This window comes from Rhinolophus sinicus, chromosome 16 (assembly GCF_057876585.1).
Source record: "Rhinolophus sinicus isolate RSI-liver-muscle chromosome 16, RSI-T2T, whole genome shotgun sequence".
Taxonomy (NCBI): domain Eukaryota; kingdom Metazoa; phylum Chordata; class Mammalia; order Chiroptera; family Rhinolophidae; genus Rhinolophus; species Rhinolophus sinicus.
In genome coordinates this window covers 11,888,721-11,907,900 of record NC_142516.1, presented here as the reverse complement: position 1 = coordinate 11,907,900, position 19,180 = coordinate 11,888,721, and the positions used below count along the sequence as shown (strand labels likewise).

Below are 19,180 nucleotides of genomic sequence, written 5' to 3'. Positions count from 1 at the left end.
GAGGGAAAAGTCACATCTACTGCAGGGACCTGATTCTTAGATGGCTTCGTGGAGAAAGTGTTATTGGATTTGGGCCTTGAGAACTATGAAGTAAGAGACACGGCGAAAAGCATGTCAGGCCCAGGCACCAGCATGGAGACCAGACGTGGGGGCACGTGCTATGAACGTGGAGGAGGTGATGGGAGAGACAGCAGAGGGAGGATGGGAGTGGGAGCCGGGAATGCAAGGCAAAGAAGCTTGGACCTTGTGCTGTCAGCCCAGGGAGTCACGGTAAGGTTCTCCAGTGGAGTGATAGGTGCTGAGGTTTGGCTTCCAGAATAGTCCCTCTGGCTGCTGGGTAGAGAGCTGTTGGCAGGAGATGTGGCTAGAGGCTGGCTAGCCAGCAGGGAGACTGAGCAATCATCCAATAGGGGACTTGGCGACCTAAACTGAGCCCAAACTGAGGGTCCTCATGGGACCACAAAGGAGAGTCGTCCCAGCCACGGAATGAGGTGGAAGATCCATGAGACCTCAGGTGCTGGAGTCTGAACATCAGGGTTTGAATCCCAGCTATATGGGTTATTAGCTGCACGGCCTCGGGCATGTCGATTCTACTCTGTAAAGTTCCTTTCCTCATGTGAGACACACGGTGGTAGGAGCACCTGCCTGGCAGGGTTATTGTGAGTGAGAAATGAGACGACGCATTTAAAGCTCAGCACAGTGCCTGGCACAGAATAAGGGTGAGACGCTCCAGAGCTATGACTGTTTCCTCACCAGTAGTAAAACAGACAGACCTGGGGACAGATCAGACGGGAGGGGCTGCAGGGTGAAGAAAAGCCAAGTCTGAGGTTTCAGATCTCAGAGGCGCGCTCAGAGAGAGTGGCATCAGGAGCTCCTCTTGTTTGCCAAGTCTCAGAGCAGGAAATGTCTAGACCAGTGTCCTGCTGTGAGCCTGGAGCCCTTGCTGAGCAGAGACGCCCTGGGCAAGGTTGGGGGCGGAGGAGGAAGGTAGGGTCTTTAAACATGGGCTCTGCGCACACTGGGACTGAGCCTTGGGGTCCTGGAATTTCATTTGTACTTTTCCACACTCACCCTGGTCCGTGACTGTGGCTCTCACACCTCATGTGGCTTTCCTCCCTTCCAGGTCAAAGGATTCCAGCTTTAATTCTGCTGAGTGATCGTGCTGCTCTGGGCAGTGGGAGCCCACTGACGCCAGAGAATAAATTTGCCGTGTTTTGTACAGCATGTGGAAGCATATTTGGGGGGTTTAATCTTCTTAATAAATCGTTCTCAGATTGTACACTATTAAACCCCCGGAAAATTCATGAGCACGCTGGGAATACAGACCTCATCGGGAAGGTTTGACACGAACAACACAATAACGCAGCTTCTAAATTGGGTCAGGGAAGCCTCGGAGGCCCAGAGAGAGGATATTCCCGCTAGCTCAGCCCTCCCCAGGCCTATAAATTAATCATGCACACAAAGGGGCCTTGTCCTCTCTTTCAGAGCCTGGGGTGGCGTCTGTGCCTACTGACCCACCCCCACTCCCACCTCTGCTGCAAACAGAGAGCCTGGTGAGGCTTTTCAGCTTCTGTGCTTTGTAATTCCTGTGTCTCCAAAGCAAGGTGGGTGTACATTTCAGCAAGAGAGATGTAGGTTAGATAGGGAGAAGAACTTCCTGGCGGACCGTGGGGTGGCGTGAAATCCCGGAATGGGCTGTTTAGGGAACTCGAGGAGACTCTTTTCTTCAGGGCTTGTAAGACCTGGCATGGTCTATCCCTCTTTGGCACTCTCAGGCCACTGCCCCGTGACAATGACCAGAACAGACATTGCCCCAGGGTATGGTCTCAGGAACCAGCTTGGAAAGTGCCTCTTTTTGGGCCATCTTGGGGGATTTATCACCTGCCTGGCTGAAGAGGCCCAACTAATTGGACACAGGGCCAGTGTCCTCTAAGCCCAAACCCTCATCTAACCACCTGGCATTGGGAAAAGGGAAGTCAAGTTAAATCTCTCTGTGGTTCTCAGGCTGCTTCTAATCCTCAGTGGGTTCCCTCCCTGCCCTGACACTCTCTGCCTGTTGGACTCCTACCCAAAGGCCTGGCCTCGATGCCACCTCCTCTGTGAAGCCTTCCTTGATGTCCCATTGCCCAGTTACTCGCTTCCTTATGCTTCCTCTGCCTTGGCCCTTGTTGGTGGGTTCCTGTGGGAGTTCATGTGTTCCACCAGACTGTCAGCTCCCTGAGGACGGGACTGTGTCGGAGGCCCCGGGGGCCTACACAGTGTCCCTCCCATGACTGAGCCAGTGCTTGTATGAGTTTTCAAATGTCAGCTCCTGGGAAGTGTCTCCCATGCACTTTAGTGTGGGAGCTGAATGGCTTGGCTTCCCAGTGCCATCTCTGGGCATCCTGGGCTCTTGAACCATCAGTAGAGTAGGCAAAGGAGATGAGAACAGGAGGGGGCACAAGAGGCAGTTCCGGCTTGCTACAGCGGCTCTGTCTTTACTCACTCAGTTCCGACATTTCTCAAGTCTTTATTCTTTTTTTTCCTGAGGCTGGTTAAAGCCTTCCGATTCTGCAGGTCTTTGGAGGGAGGTGAAATTGTCCCCAAAGTGTACACAGGAGCCCCCCACCCCACCCCATCCTAGCATAAGCCTGGGCAACTGCCGCTTCTGTGAGCAGTTTGGAAGGGGTGACCTGTAGGTCTGAGGCTGGGTGGGCAGTTGGGGTGAAATTCATCGCCACCAGAGAAGGGAAGAGGTGCTGGATGCTGGGGGCTGGGGGAGAACTTTCTCTGGAAAGAGCAGTTCTGGGAGGTGTTACTGGGTAGCCCGCTCCGTCCATCAGAGAAGAGGATGAGTTCTGGTGGTCCGGGCTCAGGGGCGGGCCTGGAAAGGCAGTGGATAGTGGAACAGGAGAAGGCAGCGGACGGCCCAGTTGGTCTGTTGGGGAGAGTCCTTTCTGGGGCTACCTCTGGGCCCCAGGTGTGGCCCCCAGCCCCAGCTAGGCTGGGAAGAAGCTGTTCCCCCACCCTCACCCCCACCCCCACCATATGGGCTGGGTTGGTTGTGCCTCAGAGGTGCCTTCATGCCCCTGGCCAGGCCTGTGGGGCCCCAGGTGTGTCAGTCTCTCTCTCTCTCTGTCGGGGCAGTTGGTGGTGGGTGACTGGTGTGGAGTGCCGGCCTTGGTGTGGAGCTGGCTGGACATGGGCAGTAAATGCCACTGGAGGTCAGCAGGTGGAGAAAGAGAGCCAGCAGACCTGTAGGGTCAAGGAGGCCTTTAGGCCACTCATCGGATGGCAGTAATTCAGTGCCTACAAATAATTCCGATGTAGCCCAGCAGTTCAGCGTTTTCCAAGCTCTTTCAAACCCACAAACTCACTTCAGTCTCTGATGGCCCAGGAGAAAGCAGGTTCCATCCTTATTTGACCAAGGGGAACATCAAATTCTAGAGCAAACTTGTGAAAGGCCTCAACTAGCTGGCGGTAGAACCCATTGGAGCCCCCATCTCTCTGGCCATAGGTTCGGCGCGGACTCCTGCAGACTTGCTCGGACATGGAGTGAGGGAGAATTGGGTTAGCTGTGCAGATGCCCTGCCCGCATGCAGGGCAGAAGGACGCCTGGGAGAAAGTTTAGGATGTGGGAGAACAGATACAGTGGAGGAGAGAGAAGCCCTGATGGGGATGGTGGTCATGGTAGGCCATCAAGCAGGACTTCCCGTGAGGGTACTTTAAGCCAGGCCTTGGGAAGGAAAGGGTGCATAAAAGCAGAGAGAATGGGGCACAGGGCTGGAGGCTGGCTCAACACACGGCACTTGTGCGTGAAGGCAAGACAATAGGAAGTGCATCTAGGCCCAGCCAACTTGCAAAGCCTTGACGACCCAGCCTGAGCAACCCTGCAGGGCCGGCACTCTGAGCGGGAAGGTCCCATTTGAAGCAGCCAGCTGGGGAGGACCCTGTGTGCATTCTGGGGCCCAGAGGTTGTTTGGGGGCAAACCATGTCTGCACCAGCCCCCTGGCTGCACCCCACAAGTCACCTCTCCCCTCCTAGCCCTGGCTCGCTCTGTCCTCTTTCTCCTGGCCAGCCCACTTTTATTCTCCTTTTAGCCTAAAGAAGAGAGAAACTTGCTTCTTGAGATGGCAAAGTAGCTGACGAGAGGCAAACAATGAAAGGAAGAGAGGTGGTTGCCACAGAAACTAGAAAGTAGGAGCAGAAACTTTCAGAAGCAGGAGGGGAGGAAAGCAGACCTATGGCTGAGGGCTGAGGGGAAGAGGGCGACCTGCCCCAGGCTGGCCTAGAATACCCCTCGGCCCAGCATCCCCAGCCAGCAAGAGCCGGAGGGCTGCCTGGTTGTTCCTGAGCCTGGGTGTGAGGTTCCTGGTACCAGAGTGAGGTAAGCAGCTTGTGGTCTGAGGAGGAGCCCATGTCTTCTGCCCAGGTCCCTGCAAGGTTTGGAGTGGCCGGTTACTCTTCACAGGGAGCTGCCCAGGGGTTTTTGTTCCCTGCAGGTCTTTGAATGATGTCTCATTAACGCGCAATAATGACATGGCCCAGGAATGCAGAGTTTACAAAGCAGCTTCCCACGTGTTGCCTCATGCAAGTCCTGTGATAGTCCTGGGAGGACAGAGTAGGGAGATTAGGCCCAGAGAGGTTAAGGGTCCTGCCTCAGGTCACACAGCTGAGGGCTACCAAAGGTGGGATTGCAATTCCTGGGCTGTCAGACCCTAAAGCCCTGAGGTCTCCCTGATTTCCTGCCGCTTTCTGTTTTTGAGTGGGTAGCTCTGCCTGGAGCTATGTGCGCCCTGTATCCTCTAGACCTTGCACATCCCTCACTCCAGTAGAACGTCTTTTGGGGCACTGCTTTTTGCTTCCTGTACAACTCTAGGGAAATCGCTTCTCTTTGAGTCTGATTTCCCCATCTGTAAAATGGGCATAACAGTACCTTCTGCCTCTAAAAGGTGGCTGTGAGGATGCAGTAAGACGATTCAAGTCAAGCACTAGGCACATAGCCTGGCACAGAGGGACACCCTCAGAGATCTCCTCCATCACATTGGGGTAAGGGGCTGGGATGCAACCTCCCTGTATTGCAGAAGTTTCCTCATCTGTGAAATGGGTCTAATGATTTCCTGCCTTGCTGGGGGAGTTGGAGAGGTACATCAAGATGATGGCTGTGGAGCCTCTGGAAAGCATTGGTGCTGGATAGGGAAGCATCAGAGTCTCCAGGCTTAAAACTGGCCACCAGGGCCCCAGTGGGCACCGGACAGCTCAGCCTACATTCTCTCCGCCAGACTTCCCTGCCAGAGAGAAGAAGGGAGGGAGGGGGGAGAAGAGGAGTTGGGCCCCTGCCCAGATAGCCCTGAGTGTGAGGTTCGGACCTGCTCAAGGTTTGGCTCTGAAAGGGGCCCTCAGAATCCCGCGTGGCCTTATGGGCCTGCTCCTGAATTAGAGCCAAGCCTAAGATTTCTCCAGGGAGAGTCCCAGGGAGCCAAATGTATTATTAAATGGCAGAAAGGCAGCACGCTGCATGTGAAAGATAATGGGGGAAATTTATTGGATGGACTATAAATCACAGAATGAAAAGCACTGGAACCTGTGGGGAGGAAAATTAATAAGTCCTGAGCTGTGACTTATTTGGGATGGGGGTGGAGGACATTGGCCCCATTTTGCTGTGAGCCCCGGAGCTTCAAGATGCACGGAGGCCCAGAGGTCTCCAGCACGTGTGCCGTGCTTTTCTACAAATACGACTGTGATGCCCCCATTCTCCTTCTGATTGGCAGCAGCCATTTGGAGGCCCTGGTCTGGGCACTAGGGTTATGCTGGTGAGCAGACAGGTCCCAAGCCTCGGGGGAGCAGTGTGCCAGGAGAGACAGATGTGCGATGAGTCATCAGAAAATAGATATCAATGCACAATGCGATGAGCTTCCTGGAGGAAAGGTGCAGGGAGCCTGGAGAAAATGATGTGGAAGGCCATTGGGGGTGGGGTGGGGGGGTGGAGCAGTGAATTTGGAGCGGGAAGGAGGGTGGTTTCTTGGGAAAGGAAGAGTGAGTGGGAGTAGGCCAGATGGCTCAGGAGAGCTGGGGGCAGAGATGAACCAGTGTCCAAAGACCAGTGGGGCCAGGGTGGCTAGGACAGAGGGCTCTTTGTAAAATGCTCACGCTGGGTGCCTTGTGGAAAATAGACTCAGGAGTCAAGGAAAGATTTGGGGTACCAGTTAGGGGCTGTGGGAGTCCCCAAAGTTTGTGATCTGGATTTGGGTGATGACAGCGGAGATAGAGAGAGGTGGATAGACTCTATTGATAGAATTTGGAGCTAGCAATAATCCATTCTCAGAGGGGACTCAGAGTCTAGAAAGCATGCCCCATGTCCTGTGTTCTAGGGATGGGAAAAAGTAGGAGCAAAGACATGAGGAAAAGAAGTGGTGAGGTGCTAGGGACTAGGGTGGCTGAGGAAGGGTAGCTGTAGGGAGTGGGAAGAGCTGAGGTTGGGGAAGGGGCTGGGGCAGCAGCCACTGACCGATACCCCGGGGCTGGGACTGGAAGCCAAGGCCCGGCCTTATTGTTACAGGACATCTTTTCACAAATGGCTCTGTCTTCTTGGCACCTGAAAAGGGGCTGGCAGGTGAATTACCTGGGGACAGGTGTAGGGAGACCTTTTGTGGCAGCACAGGGCCACCATCAGGACCCAGGCCATATGAGGTTGAGTCCTGTCTCAGCTACAATCACCTTTCTGTGCCTGTAAAATGGGAGAGTAACAATGTCTACCTTAAGGTTGTTACAAGGACTTACTGAGTTAACATTGCCTGGCAGAGAATAGGCTCTGTATTGGGGTTAGTAAGTGTGTCCTGTGTGACCTTGGGCAAGGCTCTCCCCTCTGGGTCTTTATTTCTCCTGGCTGGTCTGTGCAAACACTTTGGGTGAAGGTTCTCTAGTTTCCACTGTGCTGGCAGTGTCCAGCTCCTGATCAGCGGTGGCCAGAGTGCAGCACCAAGCTGGCAGTGTCGCCTCAGATGGGACTGTGTGCCTCCCAGGCCTGTAAGGTGACACTAGGTCTATCAGAGGTGTAAGGGGATATTTTAATCAGCCCAGGACCTGGTGAGGTCAGAGGGCACAGGGACCAAGACAAAGGGGACCAGTCAGGGCTGCTGCCCAGCCTGAGCTGACCTGCTGGGCCCCAGAATCTAGACCGCATTTGGGGAGCCTGGGGAGGGAGGGGAAGCTGGGAGCTTCACTGTGGAATGGGACCTGGGCAAACTGGTTGTTTCTGTCCATTCTGAGCCTAGTGTGTCCGTCTGTACTGTGAGGCTTGGAATTCTTGCCTGCTGTTGGAATCCTTGCCTCCCACAGGGTGCTGAGAAAGGGGACAGGTTACAGTTTGTAAAAAGCTTGGGACCTGTCAGGGGCTGGGGTCCCAGAAGTCTTTATACAGAACCAGGGGGCCCTGACAGAGAGCAATAGGTGGTTAAAATTCAGATTCCTGGGCTCCTTCCCAGGTGGGCTAAACCAGACTCTCCCTGGTGGGCCTGGGTTTCTGCATTTTAACATGCTCCTCAGGGGACTAAAGTGCCTTACAGTCTGAGAACTCAGGTTCTGGGCCATCCCCTTTGCGCCAGTGGGAACAAGGGCCCAGAGGGGGAATGGATAGCTTGCCCAAGTCACTCAGCTGACTGGGACCCTGTGTCATGCTGCCCTGGGGCCCTGGGGGTGGGCACAGCCAGGCTACTGCTCCCCATGGCAGCCTCAGGGCCAGGAGGGACTCTGTTCTAGGGCTCCATAGCCGGCAGGGGGCAGCAGGAGCCAGCACCTCCTGAGGGCCCCAGGTGACTGGGCCTGAGCCTGGCAGGGCCTGGAAAGAGCCCACCTCTGGGTCTGTGTGCACAGAGGCCTGTCTAAGCGCGCTGGGTGTGAGGGAGGGGGCACCAGGAGGGCACAGGGAGCACAAGGTCAGAGAAAGTAGGTGCAGAAAATTCTGAAGCCACCTTGTAGCTTCCTGGGCAGAGGCTACAGGGGGAAAGGAGAGGGCCATGTCAGAGGGGCTGTGTAGAGGCCTCTATAACCCAGGCTGCTTCCCCAGGGCTCTCAGTGGCACTGAGATCAACTCAGGGCCCCCACCCATGTCCTCTGGGCTTTCTAATAAAAGTCAGCCAGAGGTCAGTCCCCTAAACCCTAACTAGGGCATTTAAGCCTGGAGGGATGTGGGGGTGGGGCTGAAGCCCACGCTTCACCCCCAACTCCCCTATTGTCTCTGCCTGGAACAGCTTCTTCTGCTGCCATAAATTGAGGAAGGACCCAGGGTGTGTCTGAGTGATCTTGGGCAAGCCTTCTGAACCCTGGGTTGAGGGTGGGATGACCACTAGATCTCTAAAGACCTTCTGTAACTCCTAGTTGTGGGAAGGTAGCTTCACCTTCAGACTTTCTGAGGACAGGGGCCAGTTCGGTAGTGAGCTCCCTGTCATCAAAGGTATGCCAGACAAGGCTCAGTGAATATTGCTTCCTCTTAGGCCTTTGCCTGTGATCCTGGACCATCCCTCCTGACTGTCTCTCTCTGTTAATTATTATTATTATTTAAATTTTTACTGGGGAATATTGGGGAACAGTGTGGTTTTCCAGAACCCTTCAGCTCCATGTCAAGTCATTTTTTCAGTCTAGTTGTGGAGGTTGCAGCTCAGCTCCTGGTCAAGTCGTTTTCAATCTAGTTATGGAGTGTGCAGCTCACTGGCCCATTTGGGAATTCAACCAGTGACCTTGGTGTTATGAGCACTGCGCTCTAACCACTGAGACCACCAGCTGCCCACTGGCAGCTCAGCTCCAAGCTCAAGCCGTTTTTTTCTCCATGGTGCATGTGGGAATTGAACTGGCCATCTTGGTGTTATGAGCACTGCGCTCTAACCACTGAGCAACCGCCCGCCCCTCTGTTAATTATTAATCACCAGGAGAGCCCCACCTGGGGATAGGGGCAAGTCCCCAGCCCTGGGGAGAGTTGGGCTGCTGATTTCCAGGATGACCTTGAGCTTGTTTTCGTTGGCCCCAAACTTTCAGCTACTTCCTGTATGAGTAGGCACAGAAATTCTAGGGCCCCAGCCCTTCCTCCTACCCCTGGTGGAATTTCCAGACAAAATGCTATTCCTAGGGTGGGGGCAGGACCAGCATTGTTCTCACTCTCCAAAGGAGTTGAGGGGTGACAAGCTGCAGAAGCTACATTTAACCCTAACCCACACAGCCTTAGAACGCCAGCTATGGTCTGGCTGGGATCTCCAGGAAAGGCCAGCAAGTGCGAGAACCACGGCTCTGGCGTACACTGCTCCTCCTGTAACACCTGCTGTGGCTCACGTTTATGTTCTGAACTGGGCACAGAGGCTTTGAGTGTCAGTGCCCAGGGGTTCTGAAAGACCACCCAGGCCAACCCGATTTTCCTGGAGGGGAAGCTGGGGCTGTGAACAGAAGGGGACTTGCTCAAAGGTACATGGCAAAGCAAAGGCATTCATTCACCCATTCATTTATTTTGTGCCAACTACGGCATAGTGTCAGGACTTACAGCTTGGCCTCCTGACCAGCCCCAGGCTGCAGCTTGAAAGTCAACTTTGCAGCCTGCTGTCCACATGTCACATGGAGGGAAGCCCAGGCCCAGAGAGGGGAAGTCACCTGTCCCAGGTCCCACAGCTGCCCTTCTTGAAAAAAGAATGGGGACTTTGAGCCCAGCTCCCTTCATGCATCAAATGGTTATCGAGCACTGTTCTGTGCACTGGGGATATGGCTGTGACAGGACTAACAACTATGCTATTCAACCTTCCACACCTCACAAGTATAAGTATTATCATGCCTATTCTGTAGTTGAGGAAACAGAGGCACAGAGAGGTGAAGGCACAAATCTGGGGTCACACAGCCAAGAAGTGCTTGTTCCTCACTCCAAATCCCACACTCTTTCAGCTCCCTTCCTAGGAGCTGTCTACTGGGTCTGTTCATCTGCCCTCCTCAGTGGGATCTGCCGGGATTGAATGAGTCTCATCCCCCGGGAACTCAGGCTAGTGCCAGCCATGAAATAGTTCACAGATGACCAGGCATGCCTGCCTGGGAAGGGAGGGCATTCTCTGACCTCACACTGGGACCATATGCCACCCCCTCTGGTGGCCCAGTGAGTATGGAGCTGTCTGGGTCCCTCAACTGGAAGGAGAGGAAGAAGCCTGGAGACCCGGAGTCTCAACCCCAGGCCTGGTCTGGAGAAGGAGGGCTGTAGGTCCACCTGGAGCTTGGCAGCATTTCTGGGTCAGGGCAGGGAGAGGAAGTACATGAAGAGAGTGGCTCCAGGCCTGGCCATCTGGGCTGAAATGCCGGCTGCTAGGGTGGGGGTGTGGAAGGAGGGGCGAGGGCTGGGGCCTAAAAACTGGATCCCAGCCTCCCCCAACTACAATAGGATTGGAGCCCTGAGCTTCGGGGGCAGCTGGTCTGGAGTGGAAGCCCAGGGCACCTATGGGTAGAATGCATCAGGCATTCTGGAGTGGTGATCCAGGTAATTGAGGGGGAAAGCGGGTCTTGGCAGCTCTGTTTGGGGCAAACCCCAGCCGCCTCCCCTGGGGGCAAGTCACTCCCTCCCCTGATCTTCCCTCCCATCTGCAAGGAGTGATGCTACTTTATGCTGGTTGGGAGAGGCAATCAGATGTCATTAAATTCGTTGGGGGCTTTAGAGGGAGAAGTCCCAGGGAGCAGCGGAGGTGGTGGACAATTGGCTGGGTTCCAGAGCTTGTGACTTCAGAGGACTTGTCTGCATCTTCCACCCGTGGTGCAATTCCCCCACTCCAGCCTCCCCCATCTCCTGAAGGTCCTACTGGTCTAGCCTTGTTCCCGGATGAACAGTGGACGCAGGAAGCTGTCATTGCCTGCCAGATGAGCCACCTCCTGGGGCAGAGAGACCCATGACCGTAACCATGAATGATACTGCAACACCCCCACTTAAACCCCTGCCTAGGGCTGCGGTGACTCTGAGGTTGAGACCTGCCTGGGAGGCCCCAGGCGGATGTGTACAGAGCTGCCTGCCTGGGGACTTCTGGTCACCACTGCCCACCCTTGTCCCGACAGGAAACCTGACAGGTCTGAGTCCTCCAGATACCCATTGTGTCGGGCCTGGTGTGGGTTCCAGTGTTTCCCCTGTCAGGATTCCCGTCCCTCCTCACCTCCTCCTGTTCCTTGTCAAAACTGGCTTTTAAGGAAAGTTCCCGGCTTTTGCCCCTCCTTCATCTCTGCATTAAGTCCTGCTCAGCCTTAAGACTTTGTCTTTCCAGCCCACTTGGGTTCAAATCCTGACTCCTAGTACGAGCTGTGTGACCTTAGGGAACTTATTTACCCTCTCTGTGCCCCCAATATTTTCTGTAAAATGAAGGTGGTAACCATTTGCCTCATAGGAATGTTGTGAAATTAAATGAGAGAATGTGCATAGAATGCTGCAGACAGGGTCTGACACACAGTAAATTCTGAACAGTTTATTAGTATTAAATCTCAGACAAAGCTTCCCAGGCCAAACTTGTAAGCTTCCTATGTTAGAAGTCTTGGACTTCTGGGGTCCCCTCCAGGTGTGAGCATCTCTCCTCCTTGGAGGGAGTTTCATGGTAGATAACTGGTCTTTGTTGGTCTTGTTTTCCTCCTGCACAAAATGGCCCTAAGGAAAGGCCAGGTCCTTTGGCTTTGCGCTCAGTTGAAGAAATGGGTGATCTCTCCGACGACTAGAAGAAAAACCGTTCTTTACGGGCAATTTAAGGCGTTTCGAGGGTAATACTGACACAGGCTACTTTTGCTTCTTCCTCAGTTACTGGAAACCTAACAGCCCCAGTAAGATGGGAAACTGCACTGGGCTGGCCACCTCCCCTGCATCAGGGGCCCCTGTGACCCAGCCCTGGCCTGGCCTATGGTGTACCTAGGCTTCCAGCCCCCGTCTTAGGCCACCTACCACTTCCTTGCCAGCAGGGTATAATTCTCAGGACACCCAGATGCTGATGGTTCTCTGTCCGAGGGAAATTCTGTAGGTCCATCCTCCCGAATCTTCTGCGTCCTCATTATTCAAACCAATTGATGGGGTGTGGCAAGGGTAGGGGTGTCTCTCACTGGGGCTCAGACTTCTTTAATGGGGTGATGTTTTTGCTGAGTCCTGAGGGATAAGGAGGAGTTGACCAGATAGGTGCAGAAAGGAGAGCTTCATGGTAGCCGTATCTGACCAACAGGGCAAAGGGAGGTGGGAATGAGCATGGAGCTTTTGGAGGCTGAAAAGCAGACAGATCAGGTTGGGTGGAGTGGGCGGGGTTACAAGGGGAGGTGATTGCTCTGTGACCCAGCTGGGTCCGTTTCTTCAATACTGTGGGAGTGTACCGTTGGGGGCTTTTGAGGGTTGGCGAAGGTGGTGGTTGGAGACGGCTCAGATCTGATTTAGCCAGCAGAGTTCCAGGCCCCACTCAGACCCACTGAATCAAAAGTCTTGGAGGAACCCCAGAAATATGCACTTTTAATGAGCTGCAAGTGATTTGGAGACTCAGGGGCATGGAGGCTGCTGCTTTGACCCCCACCTAAAGCAGCGTGTGGGGGAGGTGGAAACGGCCTATTCCGGAGCCCCTCTGGAGGCAAGAAGGAGGTGAGAGAACAAGACCACTGACAGACTATCAACCCTAGGGGGCCGGGCTCACGGTTCAGCAGGGCCTAAGAGGGGGTCTGTCCAGGAAGTGGTGGTGGGGGGAGCATTCTCAGGTGTCCCTCCTCCAGTCTAGGCAGTCTCCGGAAGGGGGACTGCTTCTGTTTAAAGGGAGGAGGCCACAGGGGTAGTGGGAGGGGTGGGTGGCTTTTTCTACAGCAGGATTGATTCCAGATGCTCCGCTGGGTGTGCAGGGAGCAGCCTTTGTCTGCCTGCTCGCCCTGGGGGTCCTGAGCTAGGAGGAGGGGCAGGGAGCCCAGGCCCCCTTTCTACTACCTCCTGCCCTGCCACCGGCTCCCTTCTGACTCAGTATGTCAGCTGGTACCTACTGAGAACCCACCTGAGACCTGTGGAGATTCCAGCCTGGGTGGTTGGCAAAGCCCACACCATCCCAAGGCCTGGAATGCAGAACCTTCTTTCTTTTCATTAGCCGACACTTCTCTTTCCACAAGGCAGATAGGTTGGAGGTCCATAGCTTTTCTTTGTAGGCAGGGAAACTGAGGCACAGGGAAGGACTTGCGAAACCCAAGTATAAGCAGAGAGACCATGCCAGACTTTCGGAGCCCACCTGTATTTACAGATGAAATCCTGAGTTCCTGGCTACTTCCCCCACCTCCCTCCACACACACACACACACACACCTAAATCTGCTTGTTGCAGGCCCCCCCTCCCCCAGTCATCCCAGCCACTGCTGGCAAGAAGCCTCTTATCCCCTCAAGGAAGGTTAGAACCTGGCTGAGTAGGGGATTCCTGCTTTTAGAAGGAAACTGGTCTAGACGAACTCCAGGCCCTGGGAAGAGGACTGTTGCCCCCACCGTGAGCTAGACTTCCTAGGAGTCTTCTGTTCCTCCACTCCCCAACACTGCTGGGCCTGGAGTGAAGGTTATTCATTCCTAGAAGTGCCAAGGGTGCGTAGGTGGCTGTGGGAGCCCCACCTGAGAGGGGAAGCTCAGGGTTGGGGAGGAAGATGCATGCTATGAACATTCACAGCTTGCCTCTGGACTGAGGGTCTGGGTCCAGCTCTTCCCAGGGGACTCTGCACTTGTAAAAGATGCTCCTTGCCAATGTCTGCTATGGAGAATGAGCCAGAGCAATCCGTAACCCAAAGGGTGCCATGGGGTCCTTACAGGCCTTGGGCTTTCCATCTTCCCGAGGGATTGGCCAGTACTCTGGGGAAAGGGGCCAGGGTTGCTGATAGCTTTGGACAACCCAGACTGGGTTTGGAGGAGCAATACTCCTCTTGCCCCTCCCCCCTGGTCCTGGGAAGGCGCCTGGCTTCCAGCTGTGATCCAAGCTCCTCCTGACCTGGGGGCCCTCCCCCTGGCTGAGGGAGCCAGGGAGGGGGCTTCCTTTGTGAGGTGCAAAACCCGGCCTGGATTCCTGCCCACACTGCCCCGCCCCCTCTAGGCCCCACCTTTTCGGTTGTTTTGGAGGACATCCAGATTGCCTCAGGCACCTTCGTGTGACTCTCCACAAAGACACCCCTAAAACCGCGTTGGGAATCCGAGGCTAAGACCACTTGTTTCAGTTACTTTGCCTCCAGCCGAGGCAAGTCAGACCTCCCTGTCAGGGCCTCAGTTTCCCCTTATGTACTTGAGGGGATGGAGCTCAGGCAGGTGGTTGTCTGAATAATTTAAAAGATAAATGGTGCTGCGGGGGCAAGGGAGAGTGAAAAGAGAGACCACCAAGGGCCAGGATGGTCAGGGAAGGCTAGAGGAGGTGGGCCCTAGGGGGATGGACTCTGGCCAGGCAGGGGGAAGTAGGTGGGAGGGCAGTCTCTGCTGGGAGTGACAAGTAGGGGAGAAGTAGGGGAGGCTGAAGAGTGGTTTGGTTGGAACCAGATCGTCGGAGTCTCAAACACCAAGGAAGGTTGTTTGGACTTGTTGCTTTTGGACTCTAGGGAGCCATAGAAGGTTCTTGAGCTGCGAGTGAGTGGAGATAGAGTTTCAGCAGGGTGCAGTAGAGGGAGTTAGCTGTCCCTCTTCTCCCAGCCTCACTTCTGCCCAGCCTGCAGGCCTGCCAGAGCTGCTGTGCATGCCCCGTGGCATCTGTGGGGTTTTTATTTGGGGAAGGTCTAGATCCAAGGGGGCAAATGTTTAGATTTGGCAAAACCTCGCTGGATACATAGGTGTTCATTATGTGCTCTCCACTTTTTATGTGTTTGAAGTATGCACCATGATATGTGTATCACACGGGACATTTTTTAAAATGTAAAGACTAGTCAAGTGTCCTGCATGAAAAGAAGTCCGTTTAACCTGGTTGGGGCAGGGGCCAGCGGAACAGTGTATTTGCCGGTCGATACTCAGCCCTAGGCGCTAGTGGCAGAATCGGGCCCCGCAGCGTCAGCCTCATTTGGACCCTGATTGAAGGTGACCGGCTCCGGAATAGTGTCCGCCTGGCCGCCTCGCTTGCGCCCTGCCCAGTTCGGGGGAGCGCACACCTGCGGGTGTGCACTATCTATATCCGTCGGCGGGATGGGGCGCCCGGTGTGCCCCGAGGTTGGGCATCATCGCTCAGGCGCGGGCGTGGAGACGGTGACTCTCCCGGGGGCTTGCCTGGGGTCCCGGGGCACTCCAGGCTGCCTCGCCCCTCGGACTCCAGGCCGGGATTTCTCCCGCACTGACTTTTCGGGGCGGGTGCCAGCCGGGCCCCGGGCCCCGGCCCCCGTGGCTGGGCCGGCTGCTCCTGGGAGGGCGGGGGCAGGAGGAGGAGTTTGAGCGACTTTGTGGGGCAGCCTTGGCCTCGGCGGCAGCCGCACCAGCGCTCTGGAGAACGCAGGGACGCCCGCCGGGCCAGCCGGAGCGGGCGATGGGGCCCGTGTGAGCGCGCCCAGGCCCGGCCCGGTGCCCGGCGGGCGGCAGCATGTCCGCGGGCGGCAGCGCCAGGAAGAGCACCGGGAGGCCCTCCTACTACTACCGGCTGCTGCGGCGGCCCCGGCTGCAGCGACAGAGGAGCCGATCCCGCAGCCGGACCCGGCCCTCCAGGGGTAGGCGCCACCCCGACCCCTGACCCCCCAGGCCCTGCCTACCTCTCTTCACCACCTGATGCCCTGGGATGCCAAGGACCCTGGATCCTTTTTTTTTTTTTACCCGGGACCCCCTCAGCCGCCCGTTACTGTGTCTGCTTGAGCCCCATTACCCCAGCTTCTCCTTCATCTTCCACCTTCGTGGGGGAACTGAGACTCTAGTGTAAACCCTTATGCCACGGGTAGAGAAAGGGGAGATTACAGTCTAGGATTCTCTTTCTTCCACCTCTGAGATTCCACTTCCTGCTCAACTCTGCCTCAGTTTGCTCAGCAGCCGGGCAATAAAGCATTCCTGAGTGGATCTCGGCTTTGCCGCACCTTGCCTTTTTGCCCTGGCCGCTCAGCGTAGCCCCCCGCCCCCACCTCCTCAGGGACTCAGCAGGTTCCTGCACCTCTTGGGTGGAGGGACAGTTGGGTGGACTTCAGGGAGCCCTGTCCCTGGGATCTTGGGCTTCAAAGGAGCCGCGGCTTTTAAGGATCCATCTGGGACCACTCCCAGTGGGTGGGCACCACCTCTTTTGAAAAGAGTTTCTCTCAAGCCCTGGAGGCTGGCCTGAGAGGAGGGGGAGGTTTGAGCAGCGTTTTCTTTTTCCAGTAACTGGATCCTCAGCTGGAAACGGGTGTGATCCAGGGGGCTGCCTTCTGGGCCGGATGGTGGTGGGGGGTGTACTTCCTTCTATGGCTGGATGGGAGGGAGGGAGGCCCCCTGGAAGGAGAGGCCTTTGAAGAGGCCCTGGAATTGGGGGGGAGTCCCAGGGAAAGGCTCTGGCGCACTGTGGTGCCCTTGGCAGGAGGGAGGAGGGGGGTTGGTAGTATCCAGCAGGGACCTGGGCCGACTTTACACCATCAGGTTGTCTTAGGAATGGGAAAGGCTGGCCTGGTGCCTGATCAGAGAGGGGTGTGAGTAAATCTGTGTTTGGAATCTGACAGACCTAGGGTTGAATCCCCTCCCTCCAGATGCTGGTTGTGTGCCCTGGGCCCTGCAGTGTTGCCCCAGAACCTCAGTTTTCTTGTCAGTGTGAGCATAAATGAACTTTACCCATCAGTAAAGTTCATTTGCTTTCCCCTTCCCCCCCATGGGGGAGACTTTTCCCACGCTCAGGGATGAACAACATTGCACAGGCTTCCTCAGGAAGTAGGGAGTTCCTGAAGTAGTGAGTTCCCCATGCGTAGAAGGGTTCAAGCTGAGGCTGGGAGTATGCCTAGGAGTTTGCTGGTAGTTCAGTCTTCAAGGGTCTCTCAGGGCCTGTGATCCATCTCCTACTCTTGCCTTTCTCGAAGTGGCCTCTGGCTAGCCTCTTCCCCAGTCTTGGTCTGGGAAACTGGAGATCTGGGTTCAAGGACTGTGACTTTGGGCAAGTCACTTCCCTTTTCTGAGTCTCAGTTTCTTGAACTGTAAAAAGGGGCTAGCAGTATGTGGAGGATTCCATGAAGAAACAGGTTCATGCTGTGAGAATTGGGAGTTGTATAAATGCGCAATAATGCTCAGGCCACTGAGAGTCCTCTTGCATCTGTCCTGCCCCTGCTAAGTGCCCTGCATGACCTTCCCCTTCACTCTTCACTTGGTTCTGTTCCTGACCACAGAGGCACAGAAAGGATTGGAAGTCGCCCTTCTGCTCAGCTGACTGGGCCAGAGACAATCTATGTGTCTGGGTGTCACCTGAGCCCCAGCTCTCAGGCCCTGCCTGTGCGGGAGCCCCTGTTTTGTATCCTAGGCTTGAAGGAACTCAGCCTGCAGGGAGTGGGGAGGAGACTGTTGCTGAACAGAAGTGACATCTGGGGAAATCAGGGAGAGCTTCACGGAGGAGGTGACATTTGAATTTAGTCTCACAAGATGGATAGGATTTCCCTCAGCAGAGAGTGGTTAAGTCAGATCTGGGTTCAAGCCCCAGCTCTGCACAAAACTATCCTTTGGCTAGTTACCTCTTAAAGCCTCAGTGGTCTCATCTGGTAAATGGGGGCAGTGATGACACTGATGGGGGAAGTGGTTGTTGAAGTAATGAGGGCGAATACATGTGCTGCCTGAGACTTAGGCCACAGTTGAGTATGAACTATTGTTGTCCTTACCCTGGGTGGAAGGAACAGCCTGTGCAAACACAGGGATGAAGAAAATGTCTTGGGTGTTGTAGACAGAGTTCATCCTGGGGCGAGGAAAGGGTGTGGGGTGGGGAATGGGAAATAGGGAATAGCTGGGAATGGGAGTGTGGTGAAGAGTCATGGCGGGAGGCAGGTAAGAGCTGCCTGGCAGGGTAAGAGGTGGATGCTAGAACCCCCTACCCACCTGGGTAGGGGGCAGCAGGAGCAGCCCCTGACTTTCCTCCATTATAGCCGCAGATCCTGACTCAGCCCCCAGGACCACCCTTCCTGAGGGCAGCACCCCCACCCAGGTGGTAACTCATGCTGGGAGAGTGACCCGATGGCCTTGAGCCTGTCGCTCTTGACCTCAGGCCTCAGTTTCTCTATCTTCATGGGGGCTTGGTCCCATGGTGGTGACATCAGAGCCCAGAGGAGGGGGTGGTACCCAGCACCGCAGCCCATTCAGACCCTTACTGCACATCCACTGGCCTCCGCCACTATCAAGGAAGAACAATGACCGAGAACTTGGGACATTGTGGGCGAGGTGTTTGTTCAGAAACAGGAAAGTGCAGGAAAGAGTTGGCTGGAGGCAGGGACCAGCTGGGGCGAGGGTTGTGGCCAGGCTGCCACCTCTGAGGAAGATCCCTGCCCATGCTCCCACTGCCCCTCTGGAGTGGTGGGTGGGGACTCACTATGGACTTGAGAGCAGTACTTTGTCCCTGGCAGAGTCCTGGCAGTCCTCCTGGTTTGACTAGAGGGGGCACTAAGCAAGGTTCTTCCCTTTTCTGGGCCCCAATTTCCCCATATGCTGTTGACAGTGTCCAGAGGCAGGGTGAAAACAGTGACCCTTGGATGGCAGGGGTCATCTGGCCATTTCACAATGCTTTGTGATCATAAGTCCTCTTGAAGGCTGGGCATGGCCCATGGAGTTGAGGGGGCCCTGTCCCCAGTAGGGTGCCTTCTCATCTACCCACACCAAGGTCAAGAAAAGCTTTGTCTGTCTGTCTGATCTATCTGTCCCCCAGGGCTGCTGGGGGAAATGCAACATTTCCTCTCACTCTGGATAAAATCTGGCCCATTCATTCAGTGAATAAACATGTCTTGAGCACCTACTATGTGCTGGGCTCCAGCCTAGGTACCGGGGGCACCTGGGGATGAATGGTATATGCTGTCATCCTTCACCAAGCCCCCAGTCTGCTGGGGAGGCTGGCTTGTTGAGGTGCTCTGGGGCACAGAGCACTTTTGGGGGAATAGAGCAATGGTTAGTGGAAGATAGAGGCCCTACTCCCATTTCAGCCATGAGCTGGTTGTGACTCTGGCATATCCCAGGGCCTCAGTTTCCCCATCTGTCAAGCAGGGGTAATTGGGAGACCTCTTGGAATGTCCAGACCCACACTCATAGAAAGTTTTGATTCTCTTCATGCTTCACCTGAGTGTT

At 55.3% G+C, this 19,180-nt stretch overlaps 1 protein-coding gene across 7 annotated transcripts in view; it reads left to right on the top strand.

Moving 5' to 3' along the window:
* The window catches only part of DAB2IP (DAB2 interacting protein), a 183,842-nt gene that overhangs the window by 45,822 nt on the left and 118,840 nt on the right, over positions 1-19,180 (top strand). For 2 of the 7 annotated variants that reach the window (XM_074330949.2, XM_074330948.2), the window contains exon 1: positions 15,356-15,627. The exons of 3 other annotated variants lie outside the window; for them this stretch is intronic. In XM_074330949.2, coding sequence (XP_074187050.2) covers positions 15,504-15,627 — 124 coding nt within the window. In that variant the 5' untranslated portion in view covers positions 15,356-15,503. Of the gene's footprint in view, positions 1-15,355; positions 15,628-19,180 lie in introns of those variants that run through there. 2 more of the 7 variants (XM_074330946.2, XM_019731231.3) reach the window with 1 other exon arrangement.